Source organism: Papio anubis, chromosome 6, assembly GCF_008728515.1.
Source record: "Papio anubis isolate 15944 chromosome 6, Panubis1.0, whole genome shotgun sequence".
Classification (NCBI taxonomy): Eukaryota; Metazoa; Chordata; class Mammalia; order Primates; family Cercopithecidae; genus Papio; species Papio anubis.
This window is the reverse complement of record NC_044981.1, coordinates 131,901,359-131,924,342: the sequence shown is the minus strand read 5'-3', so window position 1 is coordinate 131,924,342 and position 22,984 is coordinate 131,901,359. Positions and strand designations below refer to the sequence as shown.

The window sequence follows — 22,984 nt, the reverse complement described above, 5'->3', positions numbered from 1 at the left end:
GCAGGCAGCAGCCATGAGATGTTTAACTTTAGGGAAAACTCAGCCACCTCTTCCAGCTGTGTTTCCTCTTCTTCCATCTTCGCCTGAAAAGTCACACAGCAAACGGCCAGAAAGAAGGGGAGTATTAGTGGAAACTCTACCATCAGTGCAAAGAAGTTGTATTTGAACTTAAATGGTGAACCAGTGTTACCAACCTTTATTGGGAAGCCCTCAGAAGATGCAGCATATTAAGCCACTTTGGTCTTTCTTCACCTACAGTGTTGTACCAATGATGGAAATGATCCTTTGCAAAGGTGGAATGGAGGATGGAAGCTTCACTCTTTCTCAGTCCCTAGATTATGCTCTGCTTTTGAATATTTTGTACTCAGGAACAAAAATATGAGAGTGCAAAAATGGCATAATTCAATCTGTTCTAATTTGAAATGTCTAAAGCAACTAGTGATGGGGTAAAGCATAATGATGTTAAATTTGTTTTTAGCTTTATATTGGTGAACAAATGTTCAACCTATGATTCAGTTTGTTAAATATGGATTTCTTTCCTGGCTGGGGGTGAGGGATTGGCTTGTTTAACTAGTTTCATATTAAAATGGTGGGTATTTAAAAATAATCTTTGAAATATAACCACTTACATAAAATTCTTTAAACAAGAACAGCTTTTCATAGTTGGACATTTCTCAATATCTGATGATTCAAAAGAATGAATGCAGAAGTTTAAAACTAACAAGCACTGACTGAATTTTGACTCAATGGAAAAAATGGTGAGAATACAAATATTGACTCCCTTATCAAAGGCAAATCATTTAACCTTTACAGGTTAATTCCTAATATATATCCTTTTCCTTCTTTATTAGGATGATAGTGTTAAATCTGAGAGTTCAAAAGGCTTTCCTTTTTAACCACTCATAGTATTTTTCAGAGGTAAGCAAGGAGCTCAGAGTCTTTATCAGATGTGAAAAATGAGACATTCAATCATCTGTTAAGAAACATCTTCCAACTCCTTGGTCAACACTTAATTCCCTAAAATGCTGATCTTTGATATTCCTCAGGTAAACTTTTTAACAATTGTGGTTTCTCCTACAATGCACACTCACTGCATTATCTTTACATTTTTCTTTAGGTTTGCTCTAAATTTTGTCATTTACTCTGTGTAGTGGTAGTGTCCACAGAATATGAGGCACTAAATCACCAGGCCACATTTAACAAAATAATCAAAAATATATTATACATGTTAATGCTGACTTAGTAGCACAGAGGTAGGATACTTGAAAAAAATTTGCCTTATATAGGGGTAAAAATCCTCAAACCAAACACCTATTTAAATAAAGGAGCACTAAGAGGCCCAATCTTAGTGTTATATAGTCTAAATATTCAAAAAAAGCCATGTGTCACTTCTCACATACATTTGTGAAAGACAATAGAATAGTACCTTCCTTATAAAATACCCTACAGTGACTCTTATATATAATTACATAATTTAAGGTTAGAAAAAAAAACTAGCTAAAATTCATCTGGTCTCCAAATACTACAATAATAGGGAGATAAGGAGCTTTTGAGATGAGACTTACAAATATCAGGAGTAAAGGTTACAGATACATCCTCATAGATGCAAGAACACATTTGGGTTTCCAACAAGAGAAATAATAGTACTAAGGACTTCTACTAAGATACATCAAGAACAGTTATGTCCACTGCATCCTAAGTTCTATATCAAAACAAAAATGTTCCATTCTAAAGGAACAGCATTAATATCTGTTTGCAAAATGGAGAGACCCTGTATGGACTGTTACGGGCAATACAGGTTCCCTCCTCCCCCACACCTTCTGTTACAAATCTAGTTTGAGCTAGATATTTGTAAAATAATCCTACAATTTTGCTCCAAACTTAGAATGTGTGGACCTGGTCAACGGTATCAATGAAGGAGAAGTGTCTACACTTATTTCTCATGCACTAAAACATTGTGTGTGTGAAAATATGCAGGTATTACTATGTTGAGGGTAATCAGTGGTGAAATGTATGCACACATTTACACTCTATGTTAGGAAGGGTTTAAAATAAAGTGTATTGTGTTGACTCCACAAACTGAACTTATGTGGGCATGCCAGCAACTACTTCCTCTTCCTCTAGTTTGTCATTCAAGTCACAGTCATAAGAAACATTAAAGGAGGCGGCTTTAGCCTCCAGACAGCAGAGGCATAGAGCCAGAGGAAGGGAAAAGGCAAGAGAAAAAGGAACTGACTGAGAAGCAGACAGAAGTAGCCCAAAGATGAGGATAAGGGAAGGAATGAATGAAGGGGAGGTGATTGGGACATAGTGCTGCACACCAGCGGGGAGGAAGGAGACCCAGACCTTGGGGAGGCTGGGGAAAGCAAGATATCCATCTTCATCAAGAAGGGAGGGGAAGCCAGAGGGAAAACATTTGGAGAAACTGAAGGAGAAGTAACCAAACTCAGAATCACTGTTGTCAGCTGCTTTAAGAGTCTTCCCATGGATGGGAGAAGGGCATTCAGGCTGAGAAGGGGCTATGGCAGAATCCAAGACCAAATCAGGCATAGCAACTTCAGAATCCCCCTGCTCGGATGTTTCACCTGTGGAAAGGTGCTCTAAGCTGTCTAGTGTGATCTGGTCAGCCTCCCCAAAGGGGTCTTCCTCTGAAATGTCTGAAAGCAAGTCCATTTCAGGGACAGGCAATAGGTTTGGGGAAAAAGATGAAGCACGGTGGATGAGAGGTGAAGGTGGGCATATGGAAACAGTCTATTCCCAAGTGCAAACCCATGATTGAATATGAAATTACACAACGGATACAACCAAAGGAAAAACAGATGCAAGAGAGAAAGAGGACAAAAGAAAAAATGAGTAGTTAGTGAAAACTTTTACTTTAAAGAAGGGATTATATTAACACAGTGTAGTTAGAAATGAATTAAATGACTCATTTTTAAAAAGACTAGACTACTTGTGTCACATAAAATTTATACATATTGACTCATTTAATTATTTTCAAACTGATTGCAAATAAATCCCATGAAACTCAAACAGCATTATTTACTTTTAAACCTGGTTGCTGACAGACACTCAAAGCATTAGCAAAAATACCAGTGTACCCAGTTGTTTGCTGAAGACAAGCAGGATTTCCTTTAAAATTTAAAAGACCTTTTTCATTGTTTAAGGAAAATAACAAGATATGTCAAGTTAACTAGGCAAAATGGAACAGAGATATTCTGAAATGCTGAGCTCTTCTGTTTCCGATGTAAGCAGTCACTCTCCTGGGTGCCTTGTTAGCAAAAATTTTAAAAAAACTATCCTGACAACTTGTCAGCAATTGAAAGAAACCTTGTTGGACACAATTTCTGTTATTTTTAAATGAATTCCCAACCAAATCATTTTTCCATATGACAGTTACAAATTCTTTAACAATGGAATGTCGATGATTTGATGTCACTTGCTATACAAGTAGCACTTGACCTTGTGGCACGAGACTGGGCCCATGTGGTGGTTGGTGTCTGAGACCTTCTCCATGCTGGGCCTCAGAGGCTGTCAGAGCAGGAATACCTGAGGCACTGGCAGCTACGTCATCTAGCAAGTCTTTATACATTTATGTCTTTAAAATTTTGAAAGTTAAAATTTAGAAAACACTATACAGCCGGGCTCAGTGGCTCACACCTGCAATCCCAGCACTTTGGGAGACTGAGACAGGTGGATCACTTGAGGTCAGGAGATCAAGATGAGCCTGACCAACATGGCGAAACCCTGTCTCTACTAAAAATACAAAATTAGCTGGGCATGGTGGCAGGCACCTGTAATCCCAGCTACTTGGGAGGCTGAGGCAGGAGAATTGCTTGAACCTGGGAGGCAGAGGTTGCAGTGAGCTGAGATCGAGCCATTGCACTCCAGCCTGGGCAACAAGAGGGAAACTCCATCTCAAAAAAATAAAAATTAAAATAAAATAGAAAACACTATGACTCAATATGATGGATTCATTTGTTTTTATCTGTGCTTACTTCCAATGTTACATGCAAAAAAAAAAAAAAAAGTCACTTTGTGCAGAAAAGAGATCTGAATTTAAAGGCTTCTCAAATCAATATTCAAGTGATGTTACTGCCCAAGGTAACAAAAGATAACAGTGACACATTTGAGAACACAATATGGGTTACTTCTCCATTTCACTATGGTGTACGCACAAGATAAAGCCAAAAGCAACACACCATACTCTCACTCTCTATTCACAAAACAATTACCCTTTCTTAAGAATTTCATTAATTATAGATTATTAATGAAAAATACCTTTGTTTATAAAGATTACCTTTGGTGATATCAAAAAATTCAAGTCAATAATTAAAATCATCAAGAAGCTACATTTTAAAATTTGCTTGGACCAAATCAAAAATAAATTTCAAATAATCATAGCTTTTCTACTTTGGGGACTCAATTAGATAAGGTGATTATGAGGACAGTCAAAAAGGCCAGTAAATTACTTACTTGCATTAAAATAATTTACATTGAAACATTCTGCTTTGAACCACAATCAAACAAAGGTTAGAGACCACTATGCATATCTGAAAACAGAAATGACCAACAGAGAACATAGAACAACTGATTTTAAATACTTGATTTCTGAAACAGAAAATACAACAGATAGCCTCTAAGTTAAGTAAATGTTTAAAACCACAACCTGTGTGAATTTACCATACCTTTCCTTCAATGAGCTGTAAATGCGGGGCTTTAGCTGGGCTTCTCACTTCCCTCCTGCCGTCCCCATCTTGTACCACGGCAATGCTGACAACTCCAGGGCCATAGGCTGAAATCTCCCCAGCAGCATCAGGAAAATCCTTCATAAGACTTTGGTCCACGACACCAATCGGAGCTAGTAAAGAGTGACAATTGTGGATTATTTTAGGACATGTGAATCGTAAACTTTATGGAAAATTTTCCCCTTAAAGAGAGAAACAGGAAGCATATAAACAGTGAACAGGAACAGAGACATTGCTTGAACTCTGAAAATACCTACCATATAAAATAAACAAATTTTTAAACATTTACCAAATTCTGAAAGTATTCTGAGTTTTAATGCACTGAACTACACCAGGGTCTCAAATCACAGGTATTGGAAGGATATAGTCAGATCATGGAACTGGCCAGTAGGAGGAGCTCTAAGACCAGCTGAAACACCAGAGTTAAGGCAAACAGAATTACGAGGTAAGCAGTATTTTAACTCTTTGGTCTCCTCTGATTTATTTCTGAATCTATCTATTGCAACAAATGATTATGCAATTATTAAGATGATTTGCTCCAATAAGTTTTAAGAATTGCTCCATGAAGGAAACTTTAATTTGAATACTATTCAAAAGATAAAATAGTAAATAAAAGACAGTAAAGGTAAATTGTAAGGATTTTAACTTCTATATTTATATTTTTTACTTTTTAATCCCCTTCCTCAATGTCTCAACATGAACTATGGTAAGTCTATACATAGACACCTCCCTCATCCCAGAAAACCTGGCCCTCCTGTACTCTCTTCTCTCCTAGAGATAGGCAGAAATGTATATTGTATTGAAAATTCTGTCATATTGCAGATCAAACCAAGACTACCTCAAACATTAGCAAGGCAGAGTAGTAGGTGGCAGGACTTCTGTCCATCTGTAGCTCCTCCCCAAACAACAGAACTACACAAGGTCATTTCACTTTACATAAAGAGTACTCTACAGACACCATGAAGTTTACTCTGCTTCCATGTCCCAAGGGAAGCCTGGTCAACACAAACACCTTTAGACTGCAAGCTCTTAGAGGGCAGGATTGTGTGTGAGCTACCATACTGAACTTGAGAGGCCTCAAGCACTTTGAATACATGTATCCCAAAATACCTCTCAATCCACAGCCTTCACCTGCCCTGTCCAAAACTTAATTCTTTCCCAGTCCTGATTTTTTCACAAAATGCTCTTCTCATATTTGCTCCCATTTGCTTGAACCGGGAACATGGACATCTTCCAGGACTCTACCTTCACCCCTTAACACCAGCAAGTCCAACAAAGTCCTTGCATATATTTCTAAATGTGGCCAGTTCTTCCCATTTCTAATTCTACCACCTCAACTTGGGGAGATTTTCCCAGCCCTTAAATACTCATACTTGGAATGCCCATACCAAATCACAGTCAACATTAGAATAAATTTGCATTTTACATTAAGTATAGTTATTTTCCAGCAGTTTTGTTGTTGTTGTTGTTGTTTTGTTTTTGAGACAGTCTCGCTCTGTCACCCAGGCTGGAGTGCAGTGGTGCGATCTCGGCTCACTGCAACTTCCGTTTCCTGGGTTCAAGAGATTCTCCTGCCTCAGCCTCCTGAGTAGCTGGGATTACAGGCACGCACCACCATGCCTGGCTAATTTTTTGTATTTTTAGTAGAGATGGGGTTTCACCATTTAGGTCAGACTGGTCTCAAACTCCTGACCTTGTGATCTGCCCTCCTCGGTCTCCCAAAGTGCTGCAGTTACAGGTGTGAGACACAGTGCCTGGCCTCCAGCGGTTTGTTTTCTAATAAAAAAAACTTCTAACAAGATTTAAATAATTTTCCCTTGGAAAGTATATGGCTATGATTAATCCTTTTGCTTACAATTATGATTTCTACACACCTATTATACATACTCAGAAATTTTGCAAAACGCAAAAATCTGACCTAGAAATGGCTTCAAATGTAATGCTATTAAAATATGAATATCAAATTAAAAGTTATTAAAGTTGACAAAATGCTGACTTTGCATACTTTTAAATACTTATTAATTTCAGCATGCATTTTCTTGTATTTTGGAGCCGATACATTTATTCAGGTCTTAAACATCTGAGAAGATTGTAGGCCCTGGCACAGAGCCCAAGATACCAAATGGCTAATTGACCTACTCCCACAAAAGGGAAGACCACCATCGCTTTCACCTGGGCCATTCCTAACCAGCCTGCCTGCTTCCTCGCTCAATCTAATTGCGCTCTTGCATCAAATGATTTTTTTAAACAAGACAACACTGTGCCCTTGTGTGCACATAAACCCACACAAACCCTTCAATGGTTTCCTAGAGCACATGGAATAAATAAAATCCACATTCTTCACCATGGCCTCCACGGCCCTGTATGACCTGACCCAGGCTTACCTCTCCCGCCACTTCCTAAGATCTGACTACACTTGCCTTCTTTCTGTTCCAGGACTGTATCCAGCTCTCCCTTGCCTTATAGCTTCATCGTCGCTGCCTCTGCTACCTGGAATGCTTTATTTTTAAATATCTCTTGTCCTTTCCTTGGCTGCCTCCTTCTCATCCTTCATGTCTCAACCGACCTGGTTCTTCCTCCGACAGGCCTTCCTTCGCTGATGATCCTATCTAAGTCATGTCCCTGTTCATTATACTTTCCACTGTCGGGAAATCACTGGTTCCTCAACCCCCAAATGCATCTCGGTTGTTGGTTCTCTTAAATGACTGATTTGCCTTCTTTGGGGTTTGATTTTCTAATCTCGGAGGAGACGCCTTGTCCTAAAACAGGTGTTCTACATTGATTTTCATTTTGATATTTGATCTTTAGATTGAATCCCGGTTTTCACTTGCCATGTAATCGCAAGAGGATTTATTTTAATTTGCCAAACTTTAAAGTGAGGCTTATATACCTAAATCATTCTAGCCTCACTTATAAAGTAAACAGGAAAAGAAAATACAACACATGTCAACTACAACAACAAATGGTATGTTGATAAAGAGGGGCAAAGAAAATAAAGCTCAGTGCCAGGTTACAGCCTAGCTTTGCTTTGGGGGGAAAAAACGGAGAACATAAGCCCTAATCAAAGAGTTCACTGGCTGTCTGGTCATGTATTGGCATTAAAAGCCTCCTATTTTTCACAATAACACAATAATCCTTTTGATGACTTACCCATCTGATGAATTACGGTGTCCAAAACACAAAGGGAAAAATAATGGATTACTGTGCCATGTTTGTTGTTTTTACTTGTAAAAATCATTGTTTTCAGATACAGACCTCCTATAACCCTCTGCACTAACTGCCCATACAAGATGGTGGATTTCCTGGAGCACAGTTTGTATACCTCAAAGAAAATGCTGTTTTACTGCTCTTTTTAAATGCTAAACTTTGCAATATAAGAGTTATATAGCCTCATAGTTTCAAACAAATGCTGAAAACAGACAGTGTTCAGAAAGAGCAATGATTTCTCTCAGGGCACTAAACAACAGTGACTGCATTTATTCAGTACTTGTATAAATTCTCTGTGGCAAGGGGCAAGACTTGTGAAATATTTACATGGGTTGGCACATTTTTCAGATTTAGCTGGAAAAGTGCTCAGTTGTTGAAGAGCTAAAATGATACTTTAGCAGCTATAGTACCTTAATAATTAACTGAATTTAAATCATTTCCACAATTTTGGAAATTTGTTTAAAGCACAGTTCACCATCCCCTTGTACATTTCAGGATTTAATAACTATATACCAAAATCCCAACCAACAAATCCTGGCAAATATCTCTATGTGTCCACCTGCATTTGTTTTCCAAGTTTTTTTCTAGGAAAAGCAGATGAAGGCAATGCATATGAATCCTTCACTATTAAGAAAGTTTTTTTTTCATCTGTTAGCATTATCTTGTCTGTTCTACTCTAATTATTTAAAACATAAGTTGTTCGAGTTTATATTTCAGAAAAATATAATAAGAAAAAGGTTTCTGCTAATAAGTACTAAAATATAATTTTCAAATTTAGTATTATTATAAATCTATATATATACATATATATATTTTAGTTCAATCAACCAAAACTGTTGGAAAACTGTTTCTTTGGGTAGAAAATTATCCATACTCATCATTTTCTATTACAAAGAAAGAATATTCCTTCATAAGGCATTCTAATATAAATTTAACCTTAGCTCTTTTATAGAAAACCTATTTTTAACCCATTTTGGACCACATAATTTATATATATATATTTTTTTTCCATGTGTAGTTTATATAAAACTTATTTCATGTGTAGTTTACAAAAAAACTTCAATTTGTATCTAATTAGAATTCTAACAGAAAAAAAAATTCACATTTATACATATTTTCCCTTGGGTTAAAGAACAAACACATTATATTTACTTTTTGTCAAAAAGCTGTATTTAAAATGAAGCCTTTGAAGCTACTAAAGCTTTCTCATATGATGCAAAGTTTGGTAAGCTTCAGTAAGTTGTTTCACTCATGAACATTTGCTGATGAAGGAATGTTTTATGTTCATCTGAATTAAGGTTCATATGCTACCATACCAAAAAACCCTTAGAATTACATTTTCCCATTAATTAACAGGTTCAGGAAATTGAACATAAAACACATCACGATCAAGAGAAATCAGTAAAACAAATGTGTCCAACATCTCATAAATGAGAACTCTTAACGAATATTTGTGTGCACTGACAATACAGGTTGAGTATCCCTTATCTGAAATGTTTGGGACCAGAAGTGTTGTGGATATCTAGTATTTTTTGTATTTTGAAATATGCCTTATATATACTTAGCAGCTGAACACCCCAAATCTGAATATATGAAATCTGAAATGCTCCAATAAGCATTTCCTTAGAGCATATGTCAGTGCTCAAAGACTTTCTGATTTTGGAGTATTTCAGATTTTCAGATATGGAATGTTCAACCTGTTTAAAAAAAAAAAAAAGGAAAAAAAGAAAAAAGTATGACAACTTCAAAAAACAGTAACAACTCCAAAACACAACAAAATTATTTTCTTGTAGGTGTAAGTAATAGCATTTTATTTACTCGGGGAAAAAATGGCTATCCCTGTAGGGTGTTTCTGGTGGCTTTATTAACTGGATTAACATTTTCTGACCTCACTGGATTAGAGAAAGATGAATGAAAATCAAAATTATCATAAATGTGTTTACCTCCATCTAGACTCCTGGAGACCCGTTTACTAGAAGTGCGCTCAAAGTGTGGTGCTGGCCTATCTATGAGGGTGCTGGCCTGGCGGGTCTGTGCTTGGGTGCGGCCACTATAGCGGAATTTGGACCCCAAGGTCAGGAACTTCGCTTTTGGTGGCTGCTCCGGAGAAACAAGTCTATAGGAGAAAAAAAAGAGACAGAGAAAGGGGAAGCGAAATTAGATTTTATGAATTTTTTTAAAAACCCTTTAAAGCTATGTACTTTCCTATCTCATTTTAAGTATGATTACTCAAAAACTAAACTTTCTGAAGAACATTATTTATAAACCCTCCTACACACACAGCTTTATGATGATGATTAAATCCACATTCATGTATTCATGAATGATGTTCTTCTCAATGTTAGCAAAGAAACAGCTGTTCTCAGCATATCAAAGGTTATTTATTTGTGTTAGCTTAAATCATTTATATAAACACGTCTGAATTTTTGCTTCTAGCTATAAGCGCCAAGTAACAATCCATTACCATTAGTAATTCCTAATATTTACGCTTATTTCTCCTGGGGAGAAAACATCTAACTCAGGAATCTGTTCCATTAAGTGATTCTTTCCCATGAACACGCCACACAGTGGATCTGTAGAGATGGCTAACATCCCTTCTCGCCAGCATAATTCTACTGCTTAATCCCTGGGTTCATAATGAATGAACTCAAACTTTCTTGATGTCAAATATTCCCAGGCTTATACAAAAGCATGTTTTTAGTAAATGGGCCAATCTTTTTGGGAGTTCAACTGAAATTATTTTGCGCTCTTTGATCAAAAGTTGACAAATAATCTCAGAGCTCTTAATTTATTAAATAGGAAGACTTTCATTGACAATTCAAAAATATGAAGAATTCCACCAAAACTTTTCCTATCATTTACTATGGAAGAGTGATTTCTTAAAGAACTCAATTTCAAGTATTTCTAGACCTTCTGTACAATTTTTTTAGAAATCGCCTTCTGCAATAAAAAAAAAAAAAAAAAAAAAAAAAAAATGGCAGAATGGCAACAGGCTCTATTATATACAACACTTAGAATGGCAACAGGCTCTATTAAATGCTCCAAGCAAGAGTGTCAGCTCTATTCATTTCATTTCATTTCATTATTTCTTTCATTTCATTTTTTGAGGAGTCTCGCTCTGTCACCCAGGCTGGAGTGCAGTGTTGCAATCTCGGCTCACTGCAACCTCCGCCTCCTGGGTTCAAGTGATTCTCCTGGCTCAGCCCCCGGAATAGCTGGGATTACAGAGGCACACGCCACCACACCCAGCTAATTTTTGTACTTTTTAAAAGTAGAGACACAGTTTCACCATGTTGGTCAGGCTGGTCTCAAACTCCTGACCTTGTGATCCACCCACCTCAGCCTCCCAACACGGTAGGACTACAGGCATGAGCCACTGTGCCGGGTCGTATGAGTTTTATTATTACATTCTTGTTCCACTAATATCAATCTAGCTGATTGGCTATCAATTAATAGATCTGTTTATAGATTAATGGCTTCAATCTGCAAGCCACTGTAATTTTCTAAAGAAATCATTTGTACCTTTCATGATAAACTGAAACAGAATAAATTCCACTGATCTGATTCAAAAGCGATCTACAAAGTAGGGCTGGCCCTTTGTGTTAGACATATTCTTTTTACAGTGTTGCAAGCAACGTTATGCAAGGTTTAAAAATTTAAAACTGCTCTTGTTAACCATTATATCAAAAGTTTGCAGGAGCAAATTGGTCTACTTTTAAATTGGATTCCATGGTACATTAGCAAAAATGAGGAGGCCTGAGGCTTTGCACAACTAATGCATCTCAGAAACTCCTGCTAGAAGAATACAAGAAGAGGACAGCACAGAGGTGAGGAATACAAGTCTCAGAATCAGGCGGCCCGGTCCCCGTCTCTGCTCAGATGCCTGGCTGCTGTGCTCCTCCATAGGCACCAGTCTCTAAGAATCAGTTGTCTTGCGTAGGGCGAGAAATAGACTACCACGATATAAAGCAATGAATTCTGTGTCTGACTCTAATAAATGTTTGAATGCTAGCACTTGTCATTTCTAAACAGATTACTGCTTTTTTTTTTTTATCATTATGTGACAGGGAAAGCTGCTGTCTGCCCAGTTTGGACCTGTGTCATAAATATCATCTACTAGCTTTACATGAGCTGGCTCATGTTGTCTGTCTGGAGGAGAAATTTGTTATGGCTACCAAGAAAAATTATAAAGTTTTCAAAGATGTATATGATCAGTGTAACTGAGTCGGAGGGATTCAAGTATATTTTGAGCTATATTTCTCCTCGAAAATTAACATATTAGTCTTGAAAAATAGACACTAGTCAATTTAACTTCAAGAAATAATCATTTGTGCCAGCTGATAATTCACATTAAAAATAGCAAACTGTGGTACCAAACTAAGAATAATAATAATGGTGAAGATAAATCTTATGATATGCCAGAAATGGTTCTAAGTTGTTTCATGTGTTATCTTATTTAATTTTCAAAACAATCCTATGAGGTAGATACTAGTATTACTATCACATATGGATGATGGAAGTGAAGCAGAGAGGTTGGTAACGTACCACGGTCACACAGTTTGTATTTGGTAGAACAGTATTAGACTGTAAGTCCAGAGCAAAAACCTTAAAGATGAAGGATCTAGATACACAGCTAGCTAAACTGCAGTGATAGAAAACTGAGGAAATCGAGAAAACAAAGATAAGCAAACTCATGTAAAAAATATGTCCTTGAAGAAAAGTATAAAAAGAGAAAAGATATAAGCTAAAGATGGCTAGATGATCAAAGATTTTATATAATATATATATATTTGTTGTTGTTTTTTAAAGAGCAAGATGTGGACATATTTTTTAAAGAGCAAGATGTGGACATATTTATTGGCCAATATGTCCAAAGAAGCTAAAGGTACCCACTAGAGAATAAATAATTTACAAAGCAGGATACTTTGTGAGGCACGAAATGAGGGATCAAAGCAGAGGAATGATGATCTTCTCCTTGAGACAGGAGAAGAGTGAAAGAATGAATGGGAGGAGAGAGAGGCGATGCTTCATTAAAGGCAAAAGGGAAGAAGGGAAGGTGCATGAAACCAAGAACACTCATGACGCACAGCTTCTACTTTCAGTGACCGGCACAGTGGAGGGCATCAGAAGAGGAAGCAGGGGTGCCTAGGGCCTCACGAGGACAATAAGCATTTGGAGTGGCAAAGGAAGTCAAAGGACAAATTGCTTGCCTAGCAGCACTGAGGATCCAGCTCATGCTGGAAATTATTTATCTGTAAGAGCACTGATCCATACAGTTGTGCTATTTTTTGTTATATAGAGTAACTGCATGTGTCACAACAATTGTACTATTTAAGGTAGCACTTGACAGCACAGGTCCAAAAGTGGTGAGGTCAGGACAGGGGACTAATCCAGGACTAGCCGACAGACAAGGTAAATGTGCAAAGAGGAGAGCAGTTTGAGGGGGTCATAACACTCCTGACAAAGCAGGCAGACCACAGGGTTCAAGTTGGTTTGGGAAAGAAGTTAAGTCAGGAGGCAGCTGATGAGAATATCAAAGTGAAACCTAAGAGGAGGGATAGTGGAAAGTCAAGAATAGTAGCAGGCATGAGGCAGTGTGGCTGTGGTGGAAGGAAAGGTGGTTAGTCAGAAAGTACAGTGAAGACAGCTGCAGGGGCAGCTCAGTTCTGAATGATGACAATGCATGGACAGAAATGGACCTGGGAGGGACTGCAGACAAAGGAGAAGAGGCGAGGGGAGAAAAGAGTCCAAAGGCAGGGGGTGAATGCATCTGCCACATTTCCCACCACTACCACCTCCTAATTCACAGAGGTTACTAAAAGCAATACCAAGCTGTTTTCTTTCTTTCTTAGAAAAAAAGAGAAATGGAGTCTCACTATGTTCCCCAGGCTGGCCTCAAACTCCTGGGGTCAAGCCATCCTCCCACCTCAGCCTCCTGAGTCAGTGGAATTACAGGCGTGTGCCATTATGCCCAGCTTCTGAGCTGTTTTCCTAAAATTACCTGTAGAAAGTATGATGCTCCACGCACACTTTCCATAGTCTTTTCGCTGCCCGGTGGTTGGGCAGTTTGAATCCAATAGTACTCTCAAACTGTTCCAGCTGGAATAAATTCATAAAACAAATCAGCATATTTCCTTAAGAACTGACTAGAAATCATGGAAAAGCATGGATTCAGATGTTCCTGTTAGAAGCAATTATTCTTCTCAAAAAAGGTAAATATTGCATGTCCAATATAATCATATAAAGATGAATTTCATAGACTGCAATACTATTTTCTACAAAAAGCAAGTAACAACTACTCACATAAACCAACTATCCTTCAATGTTCACTAAAACTCATTTTATTGCTTTCCTAATGATCACAACTTAATTGATTCAACAAGAAAAAAACAAGCCCACACCTTATCACGTTTTCTTTTCTGTAAAAAGCATGATGGCTGCTTTTTTAAAAAACAGACCAGACATATATATACTGTAATTTTACCATTAAGAACCCTGACCTTTTACAATGAAAGAATAAATAGTTTATTTTCTTAAAATTTGAGGAAAGAATTTTTTAATTCATGGTCGTAAAGAGGCCGACTAAGAACAACTGATCAGAAATGTCTTTGCTTACCTCTGCTGGTCTGACTTTAATGTAGAAGTTACTGCGTTTATAGGAAATTTTTAAGATTTTCGGCCAAGCAAAACGATTGATTCGCAGTCTGTCTTTGTAAATGAGAAGTCCATTAGCACACACGCCCAGCTTGATGTCCACACCTTCTGAGTCCTGCCAAGCATAACCCAATTAACCATGGTTAGAGCTGGGAAAGTTACATAAATCAAGAAGCTCATTAGCTCCCTCAAATCATGATCAGGAATGCCAGTTTACCAGGTTTGTATTTAAATTTTAGTGACAGTATGCACGTTAATGAAAACTACGGCGTACACACGTACATGTTAAATTTATACATTTTCAGCGATCAGGTGTGATTTGCCAGAGTTATGGCAACGTGACTGTAGGACATGGTGTCCCTCAAAAGGCGTCATGCATGTGTTCTCAAGCTCCACTGTAGGAGCTAACAGAGAAGAAAGGAAGCAGAACTAGAGATCCTGAAGATATGGGAAACAAAATGAGCTTTCCCTGTAGGCTAGTCCAGCCTCAGGGACAGTCTGTTGGCCTACCCTAAGATGTGTTCAACCACTTTCCTTTAGGTGCATTTACCTCAGATGGATTACCCTAGCTAATAGCTCTTAAAATTATGCCAATATTTTGCAAAACACCAATCCCTCACAGATAATTTCTCTTCCACGCTGACAGTGCTGAAATCTCTGAATTCATTCAAGCAGTTTTTCATTAACTTAGAATGCTGACATCCAGTTCTCATTAGGCATTCCTTTGGCTGGCATGTTTCAAAGGACTGCAGACTATTCTTGAAGTTATTAATAGTTTTCCTTCCCTAGAGCTTTAATTTGGAATCAATGACAATTTAGAATAATCACAGGCCTAAAGGAGATGTTTTAAAAGCCAAACAAATTTACAGACAAAAATGAAAACCCGTCTCCTCACATTTCAAGCAGTGAAGATCTAAGATGCAGGTATTCAAAATATACAAATTATTGTTTATCTCTAAGAGGAGAACTGGCTCTCATTCAACATATGTAAAATTGAAGACTACCGCTCAAAGATATTCACATTTTCAGAAATCACAAACAATACGAAACAAATTCTCACAAAAAATGCTGTAACAAACCCCATATTTAGTCTAACTCCCAATTTAATAAAAGGACAACATTTTGTCTGTCTTATTACTAAGAACATTTTGATACCATTTAAACCAGTTTTTCATAAATAAAAGTATAGCATTAGCTAACTGATGCCAGTTGCTTTCTCTGCTGTGACACTGGAATAATTCATATACACAAATAAAATTACATTAGACCAACTTGAGTCATTTTAAAAAATCCAATCGATTGCTTTACTCACCCTTATCTTGGCAGCCACAACTCTCTCTAGGAATAGACTAAAAAGCTTGGGTGAATCAGGCACAGGTGCCCAAGCAACTTGGCACCAGACCCCATGGTGTGTTTGCCAAAACCATCGCTGCCCATGGCCACGGGGAGCAAGGCAGAAGATTGCCTGAGACGGCATGTTCTCATCACAAGTGGGGAAGTAACCCGCATTTGAAACATTGAATGAGCCATCTCTAGTCTGAAGCAACCTTGGGACGGGACAAGGAAACTATTTTATCTGACTTAAAAATAGACACAACTCAGATTCAAGTACATCAGTTGATTTTCGTTGTTCTATGTAATTATTTTAGAATTACCAGTACTTGTGTGAATAGAAACGACAGATGAAGGGTAGGAAATGAAAGAGGAAAAGGCGGGCCTCGATCCTTCATATGTAAGTTATGCCACATGGTAGCAAAACCAGAAAAATAAACGAATGAAAAGAAGCACCCTCTCTGCATTGCTCACTGCCCCATATGGAGATGGCTGGCTTTCAAATGAATTCAGTATAAAGAGAGTTCTCGCAAAGGATCAGGAGAGGAAGGAAAGGGAGGTCAGGGTGTTTAATACCCAGATTCCCTCCCTACGTGGTCACCTCAGGCTGACCGTGTCCCTCTGACAATGGCTCCCCGCAAAACAGTCTTCTCCACGCGTCTCTCCTTGGGAGTTTTGGAAACCACTCTGCCCTCCCTCCTTCAGACAGACCTACAGTGATTAGGATAGCTGCAGATATTAGCCCAGGGCTACCACCAGTGTCCTGCTTCTCTTATGGTTTCTCTGCACCTTTGTTGAGATTCCTTTTATTTAACACTCTCCAACTCATCCTAACATGAATATGACATTACAAACTCTTCTGATTAAAAAAAAAAAATCTGATTTTAAGTCAATGAAAAATTTTAAAAGGCACAAAACTTTAAACAACATGAAATATGAAACGTTCTTTTAAATTGCCACATATATTCTTTTCAATAAGCCACAAATATCTTGCTTATCAAATATTATCTAAGGAGTCTACCAGATGATAAACAGAATGAAGGTTACCTTGAATTTTTTTAGTGTTCTGCTCCTAACTACACAGCAAGAAAGAATATTATACTTAGAACAGAGTGCGCAATTTCTTACTTTTCTAAGACACAACATTAAAAACAAGAATCCTGAAACCTTAATTGGTTTCTAACTAATGATCAACAAAGTAGAGCTGCAAGATTTACATGTGGCAAAAATGGCAGGGTCTGCAGGAGGAGAGGTTTGGTAGGTCATTTTGGTCCCAAATTTATTTTTTCCTTTCTCCCTACTTCTGTTTCTTGACTAACATAGCCCGTCCCCATTATATAGAAAATGATCTGAAAAACACTGGAGTGTTAAGACAATCTGTTTCACCTCCTACTAGGATTTACCAGAAGGTATCAGGCAGATAGACCGTTTAACAATACACAGCCTTAAACAAGTCATTCTCTGAACTGTTTTATGTAGCTGTAAACTAAAAAACATTCAAACTTTAAATGAGATGGTATACTTCTACGAAGTGAGACGGTATGAAAGTACTTTTGAAAACAAAGGGCATACAGCATCTAGTAGTTAAAAACGCTGCTGCCAGAGACTACTTACTGACAGAAAAATCTTATAGTACCAAGTTAAAAAAAAAAAACTAACAAAAATGATGCTCATAGTATGACCCCATTTTTAGAAGGCATGTGAATTCAAGTGACCAGGGATCTAAAAAAGAAGAAAAAATGTATTAAGAGTGCTTATTTCTGCATGAAAAGATTTACGTGATCTTTAATTTCTTCTGTTTGTCTCTATTTTCTATGATGAATGTATTAGTTTTATAATAAAGAAAAATATTTAAATAAAGGAAGCCACTGAGGAGAAAAAGAGTGCTTTGTAAATATGAAGTATGATTAATAACACAAATGCAAGAATTATTAATCAGAGGCCTAGGGAGGAAAGACATCTTTGTGTGGGGAGCTTTCCGAGATTTCTCAAATCATATAATCTGGGCTTTTAAACAACACCTACAGATTGGCAGGGTCTTTTAAAACCAGGCAACCATAAGAACACGTTGACACTGGACATATTTTTTTAAAACCAAATCCATAGTTCACCTTGTCTGTCATTCTCCTCCTTGACTCTCCCCACTACATAATCATCTAAACTAGAATCATGAAGTAAGTGATATTGTTACTGGCAAGCAACTATAGTAATGTGCACTTACACATTTCACCTTTTGACTTATTACTCTATGAACAGGATTCGTCTATTCATAACTCATACCCTGTGACTGTTGTCAGTATACCGGAATGTTCATGCTTGCAAAAATATGTATGTTACTACTGCCTAATTTATCGTGTAAAGTAGTCTATCAAGGTCTGTTGTATGTTTCTCAAATCCCCCCTTAAAAACGTAAATAAATGTCTTTTAAATAACTTTTAAAATTATTTTTTCAAGCATTATATTTTTGAGATTTTGATCTTTTGGGATTATGGTGTTCGTTCGGGATTATGATTGGCTTCCCATGTCCCCATTGTCCCACTCTTTTACCACCTTTCAAATTAGACTGAAGGTGCTTTATCACCCAGAGCCTGGGCCCGCCTACATTATCTTTCACAAAGTACAAAACATACCTATAGGGAAAAGACCAACTCTAGGGCTCCTTCATCACACAGAAGCGTTTTGGAAAGTGGTCCTATCCATGCTGCTTTTGCTCTTTCATGGTTGCTAAGGTCTCCTCTCCTCTCCCAAGACAGAGGTGGGAGAGGGAACTGGGACAGACATAGCACTTGGCCTAGCAGAAGCTGAGATGCAGAATAAACCAGGAAAACAGGTAAAAAAAAAAAAAAAAAAAGGCTGACAAGGTGTGTCACAGTAAGTACCTATGAAAGGGCATTAATTAAAAAGACTGAGAAAAGAAGTGGTAGAGGGAGAATACATGGTCCCTCCCACAACCATACACCCTGTAATTAGTCACCAAGGAAATATTCCAGAGACCTTCAACTGAAGGCAGATATCCTTTCCCCAAAAATAAGCTGTGCTATCCTGAAACTGGAGCCCTCTCAACACTTCAGTCAACAGACTGCTATGATGCTACTTCCCATTACATTTACAGTACCTTGGCATGATGTAGGTCAACACCGTACATGGAAAGCCTCTTTGCATTTTCTAAGAACTGGGAATCAGCTTGTGCTGGAGATAAGCCCCTGAGAATCAAAAGAAACAGTATTATCTTATTAATGGATGCAGAGCAAATGTAGTCAGAATGGGAGGAGTGTCTGCACTCAGACGGTTTGGAGGAGAGGAAGTAACCCAGCCAAGTCTGCAGAAAAGTAGGAAATAGTAAGAAAACAACTCTCAACCTCTAACATTTTTCTCTTAAGATCCTATAATCTAAACCTGCTAAACTGCCTGGAGGTATACCTCCACTCTTACCCCTTTTATCTTAAAAAGTTGCTTTTGATTATTTCCACTGAGGAAAAAAGCCCCAGCAATAGGGTACAACATAAGTACTGGAGAATAAAAAACAGTGATCTCATCTTTCTGTGATAAACATATTCTTACTCCTTCACTTTATTTCACTAAAGTTGATTATAATAAAGATTGAAATTACTTGTATTTGATTTTCTACCTACGATAGGTAACACAAATCACATTCTGTCCATACTAAAATTATTTCCATTCCTATCTATATGCCCAACTAAACAAACTTTAAGCTCCTAAAGAGCAAGACCATGTCCCATTAATTTTCACATTCCCCATGGCATGTCAGTACCTGATATTTCATATTAGAATCATACAACAAATGTCTATTGAGTAGAATTTAAGTAAATTAACAAGAAAATATTTAGAGTCAAATACCATATTTATTGTTTTTTAAAGAAAAAAAATCAATGAATGTGGCCTGTTTAAAAACCTAATTTTTGAAAGTTCCTTTCAGATCACTTTAGTAAATATTTAATAAAACTATAACTTTGCAATATACAACAAATTATCATTTTGTAGTTAGCGTTTTAAAAATTTGTGTAAAAAGTCCATTTTTTTTTCACACACATATAAATGTTCTCGAAGCGTAATATGGTATTAATGTAATGTAAGTAATTTTAGCTAACCCAATGGGTCATCTTCCAGTGGAATTACCTGTACATTTCGGTTACTATTCCTATGTCCATCACCACCTGCACTGGTAATTCAAATCCCAATGCCTCCTTATCTCCCTAGCTTTCTTACCACATATAGTAATAAGGACAATTACAAGGCAGAAGAAATATAACGTAAACGTCAATTAAGTATGTGGGCATGTTTGTCTCCAATGTGTATATGTTAAGGGGACAGGGAGAAAAAGGTGTCATGGGGAAAAGTACATTTTTCCAATACATGAAAATACAGTCTCACGAGCATAGTTTCTCATACGATAGTCATAAAAATAATGAAAGGATACCTCAAGGGCTCCACGTTGTCTTGATTAGTGCTAGGTGAAGATCCAAAAGGAAAAATTGGATAATCCTGTAAATCGTGCTCAAACGTCTAGTAAGTGCTACAAGAGAAGCTATTTAAATCTACCATGGCCATTCTCTTGCCAGTAAGCAAGGCAACAGACCTGTGGGTTTTGTGCAGCTCTGCCACCTTCTCTTCCAGCTCCTTAGTCTGAGTAGGGGCAAACTGGAATTCACTGAGGTCGATGCTGCCATGTTCTTCTGGGTCATAGTCACCAAGTTCAGCCTGCAGGGTGTAGGATCCCAGGAGAGCATGAGTCACAAAAGAGCAGGGCAGGCGACCAGAGGCAATGTCCTGCCGGAGCTGAAGGCACAAGAAGTATCTGTGTGGAGCAGAGGGAGAAAGGGGTCAGAGGAGAACCATTAGGTGAGACTGGAGCACTCACAGTCCTTAAAACCTAATACCCCTTTGAAAACAAATATACAATATAGACACTCTTCATATCCACAGCAAAAATCATCTTCTCTAATAAAAAGCCTCAACTTGTTCCTTGGGCTTCTAAATTTGTGGCTTATTTATAGAAACTGAGTCCGAAGGCTAATTTATATGTATATATATACAATGGAATGAAAATTCTAAACTGCTGTTCTGGTAATAGTCAGTCTATGATTACTATGAAGAGTTTTGTGACTGAAGTAAAAATTTCAATCACTTAAACTGTCTCCTTGGGTTTCAAATTGCAATAAAAATTACCCCTCAAAAGATGTAAAGATAATGGATTAAAAAAAACTAGTCTTAATCATTTCTAAGAAAAGCTAAGGTCACTCACCCTTTATCATCTGGACCCTTTTTATACTAATTTCTTCTTTTCCAGAAACACCTTTATTATTATTATTTTTTTAAAATTTATTTATTATTATTATACTGTAAGTTGTAGGGTACATGTGCATAACGTGCAGGTTTGTTACATATGTATACTTGTGCCTTGTTGGTGTGCTGCACCCATCAACTCGTCATTTACATCAGGTATAATTCCCAATGCAATCCCTCCCCCCTCCCCCCTCCCCATGATAGGCCCCGGTGTGTGATGTTCCCCTTCCTGAGTCCAAGTGATCTCATTGTTCAGTTCCCACCTATGAGTGAGAACATGCGGTGTTTGGTTTTCTGTTCTTGTGATAGTTTGCTAAGAATGATGGATTCCAGCTGCATCCATGTCCCTACAAAGGACACAAACTCATCCTTTTTTATGGCTGCATAGTATTCCATGGTGTATATGTGCCACATTTTCTTAATCCAATCTGTCACTGATGGACATTTGGGTTGATTCCAAGTCTTTGCTATTGTGAATAGTGCTGCAATAAACATACGTGTGCATGTGTCTTTATAGCAGCATAATTTATAATCCTTTGGGTATATACCCAGTAATGGGATGGCTGGGTCATATGGTACATCTAGTTCTAGATCCTTGAGGAATCGCCATACTGTTTTCCATAATGGTTGAACTAGTTTACAATCCCACCAACAGTGTTAACAACAACTATTGGTAAATCTACTTTGAAGCCCTTACTTGTCCACTTACCCCACCTAAAGCAGTAGCTAGCTCAGTCTAGTAGAAAAGGCCTGGGCCTTGAAGCCAGGAAGACCTGACTCTATATGACCTTGAGCAAGTTAATTTACTTTAAGCCTAAGGGTAATTTCCCACCTGTAAGATGCTAAGAACTCTACCTCCCTTTGAAGATGAGCATGAACATTAGATAATATAAACAAAATATCTGGCAGAGGCCTAAGAATCAATAAACTAGTAGCTATAATAATTAGTGGCTATAATAATGTTTCTCATTCAATGTTCCATGTGGCTCACTACAGTTATAAAATAATTGCCATTTTCCATGAAATAAAATGCAGAAACACATGATATATAATCTGTGGTTCCCCACCCAACCCCCCACCCCACCCTTTTTAGCCCCACTACCACTTCCTCTCGGTAACATTTTAAAATGTGATTTCTACTCTCCAATTTCACCATTTGCTATGGTCACCACGGATCCTCCCAAATCAACAGCAGAGTCCTCATTCTTTAAGACCCTTTAGGGGCTGGCATTCATACTGGCAGCTGTCCATCTTAGTCCTGTGGACACTTGCCTGGCCTGGGTTTTAGGGCCCAATCCTCTTCCTGCTCTCTACTCTACACAGTCAAATGGGGAGTGCTGGCCTCTGGTCCAGGCCTTGTTGTTACTGGGTCAGAGAGCACAACCCAGCACATGGGGCCAGTTCAGTTTAGAACCTGGATTACTCAAATACATTATCAGGCAGGGCAGGGACTCTGTTTATCATCACCACAGTCCCACAGTTACTAATGGGCTTGCCGCATGACAAGTGCTCAGTAATTGAGAGACTGAAAGTCTTCTCGCTATCACTATAGTACTTTGAGTATTTTATGCCTTGCAGAAGTTCACGTTTTAAGGAGGATCATTTGTTTCCTTGGCCCATAGAAAAACGTAAGCATGCCGGGCGCGGTGGCTCAAGCCTGTAATCCCAGCACTTTGGGAGGCCGAGACGGGTGGATCACGAGATCAGAGATCAGAGACCATCTGGCTAACAATTGAAACCCG

The 22,984-nt window shown here is 37.9% G+C and overlaps 1 protein-coding gene across 35 annotated transcripts in view; it reads right to left on the bottom strand.

The window, feature by feature from the left end:
• EPB41L2 (erythrocyte membrane protein band 4.1 like 2) overlaps positions 1-22,984 on the bottom strand; it is a 235,323-nt gene that overhangs the window by 48,860 nt on the left and 163,479 nt on the right. For all 35 annotated transcript variants that reach the window (XM_021937876.2, XM_021937882.2, XM_021937886.2 and 32 more), the window contains 6 exons: positions 20,536-20,754; positions 19,054-19,141; positions 14,569-14,721; positions 13,954-14,051; positions 9,896-10,068; positions 4,686-4,858 (listed from right to left, as the gene is read on the bottom strand). In XM_021937876.2, coding sequence (XP_021793568.1) covers positions 4,686-4,858; positions 9,896-10,068; positions 13,954-14,051; positions 14,569-14,721; positions 19,054-19,141; positions 20,536-20,754 — 904 coding nt within the window. The remainder of the gene's footprint in view (positions 1-4,685; positions 4,859-9,895; positions 10,069-13,953; positions 14,052-14,568; positions 14,722-19,053; positions 19,142-20,535; positions 20,755-22,984) is intronic.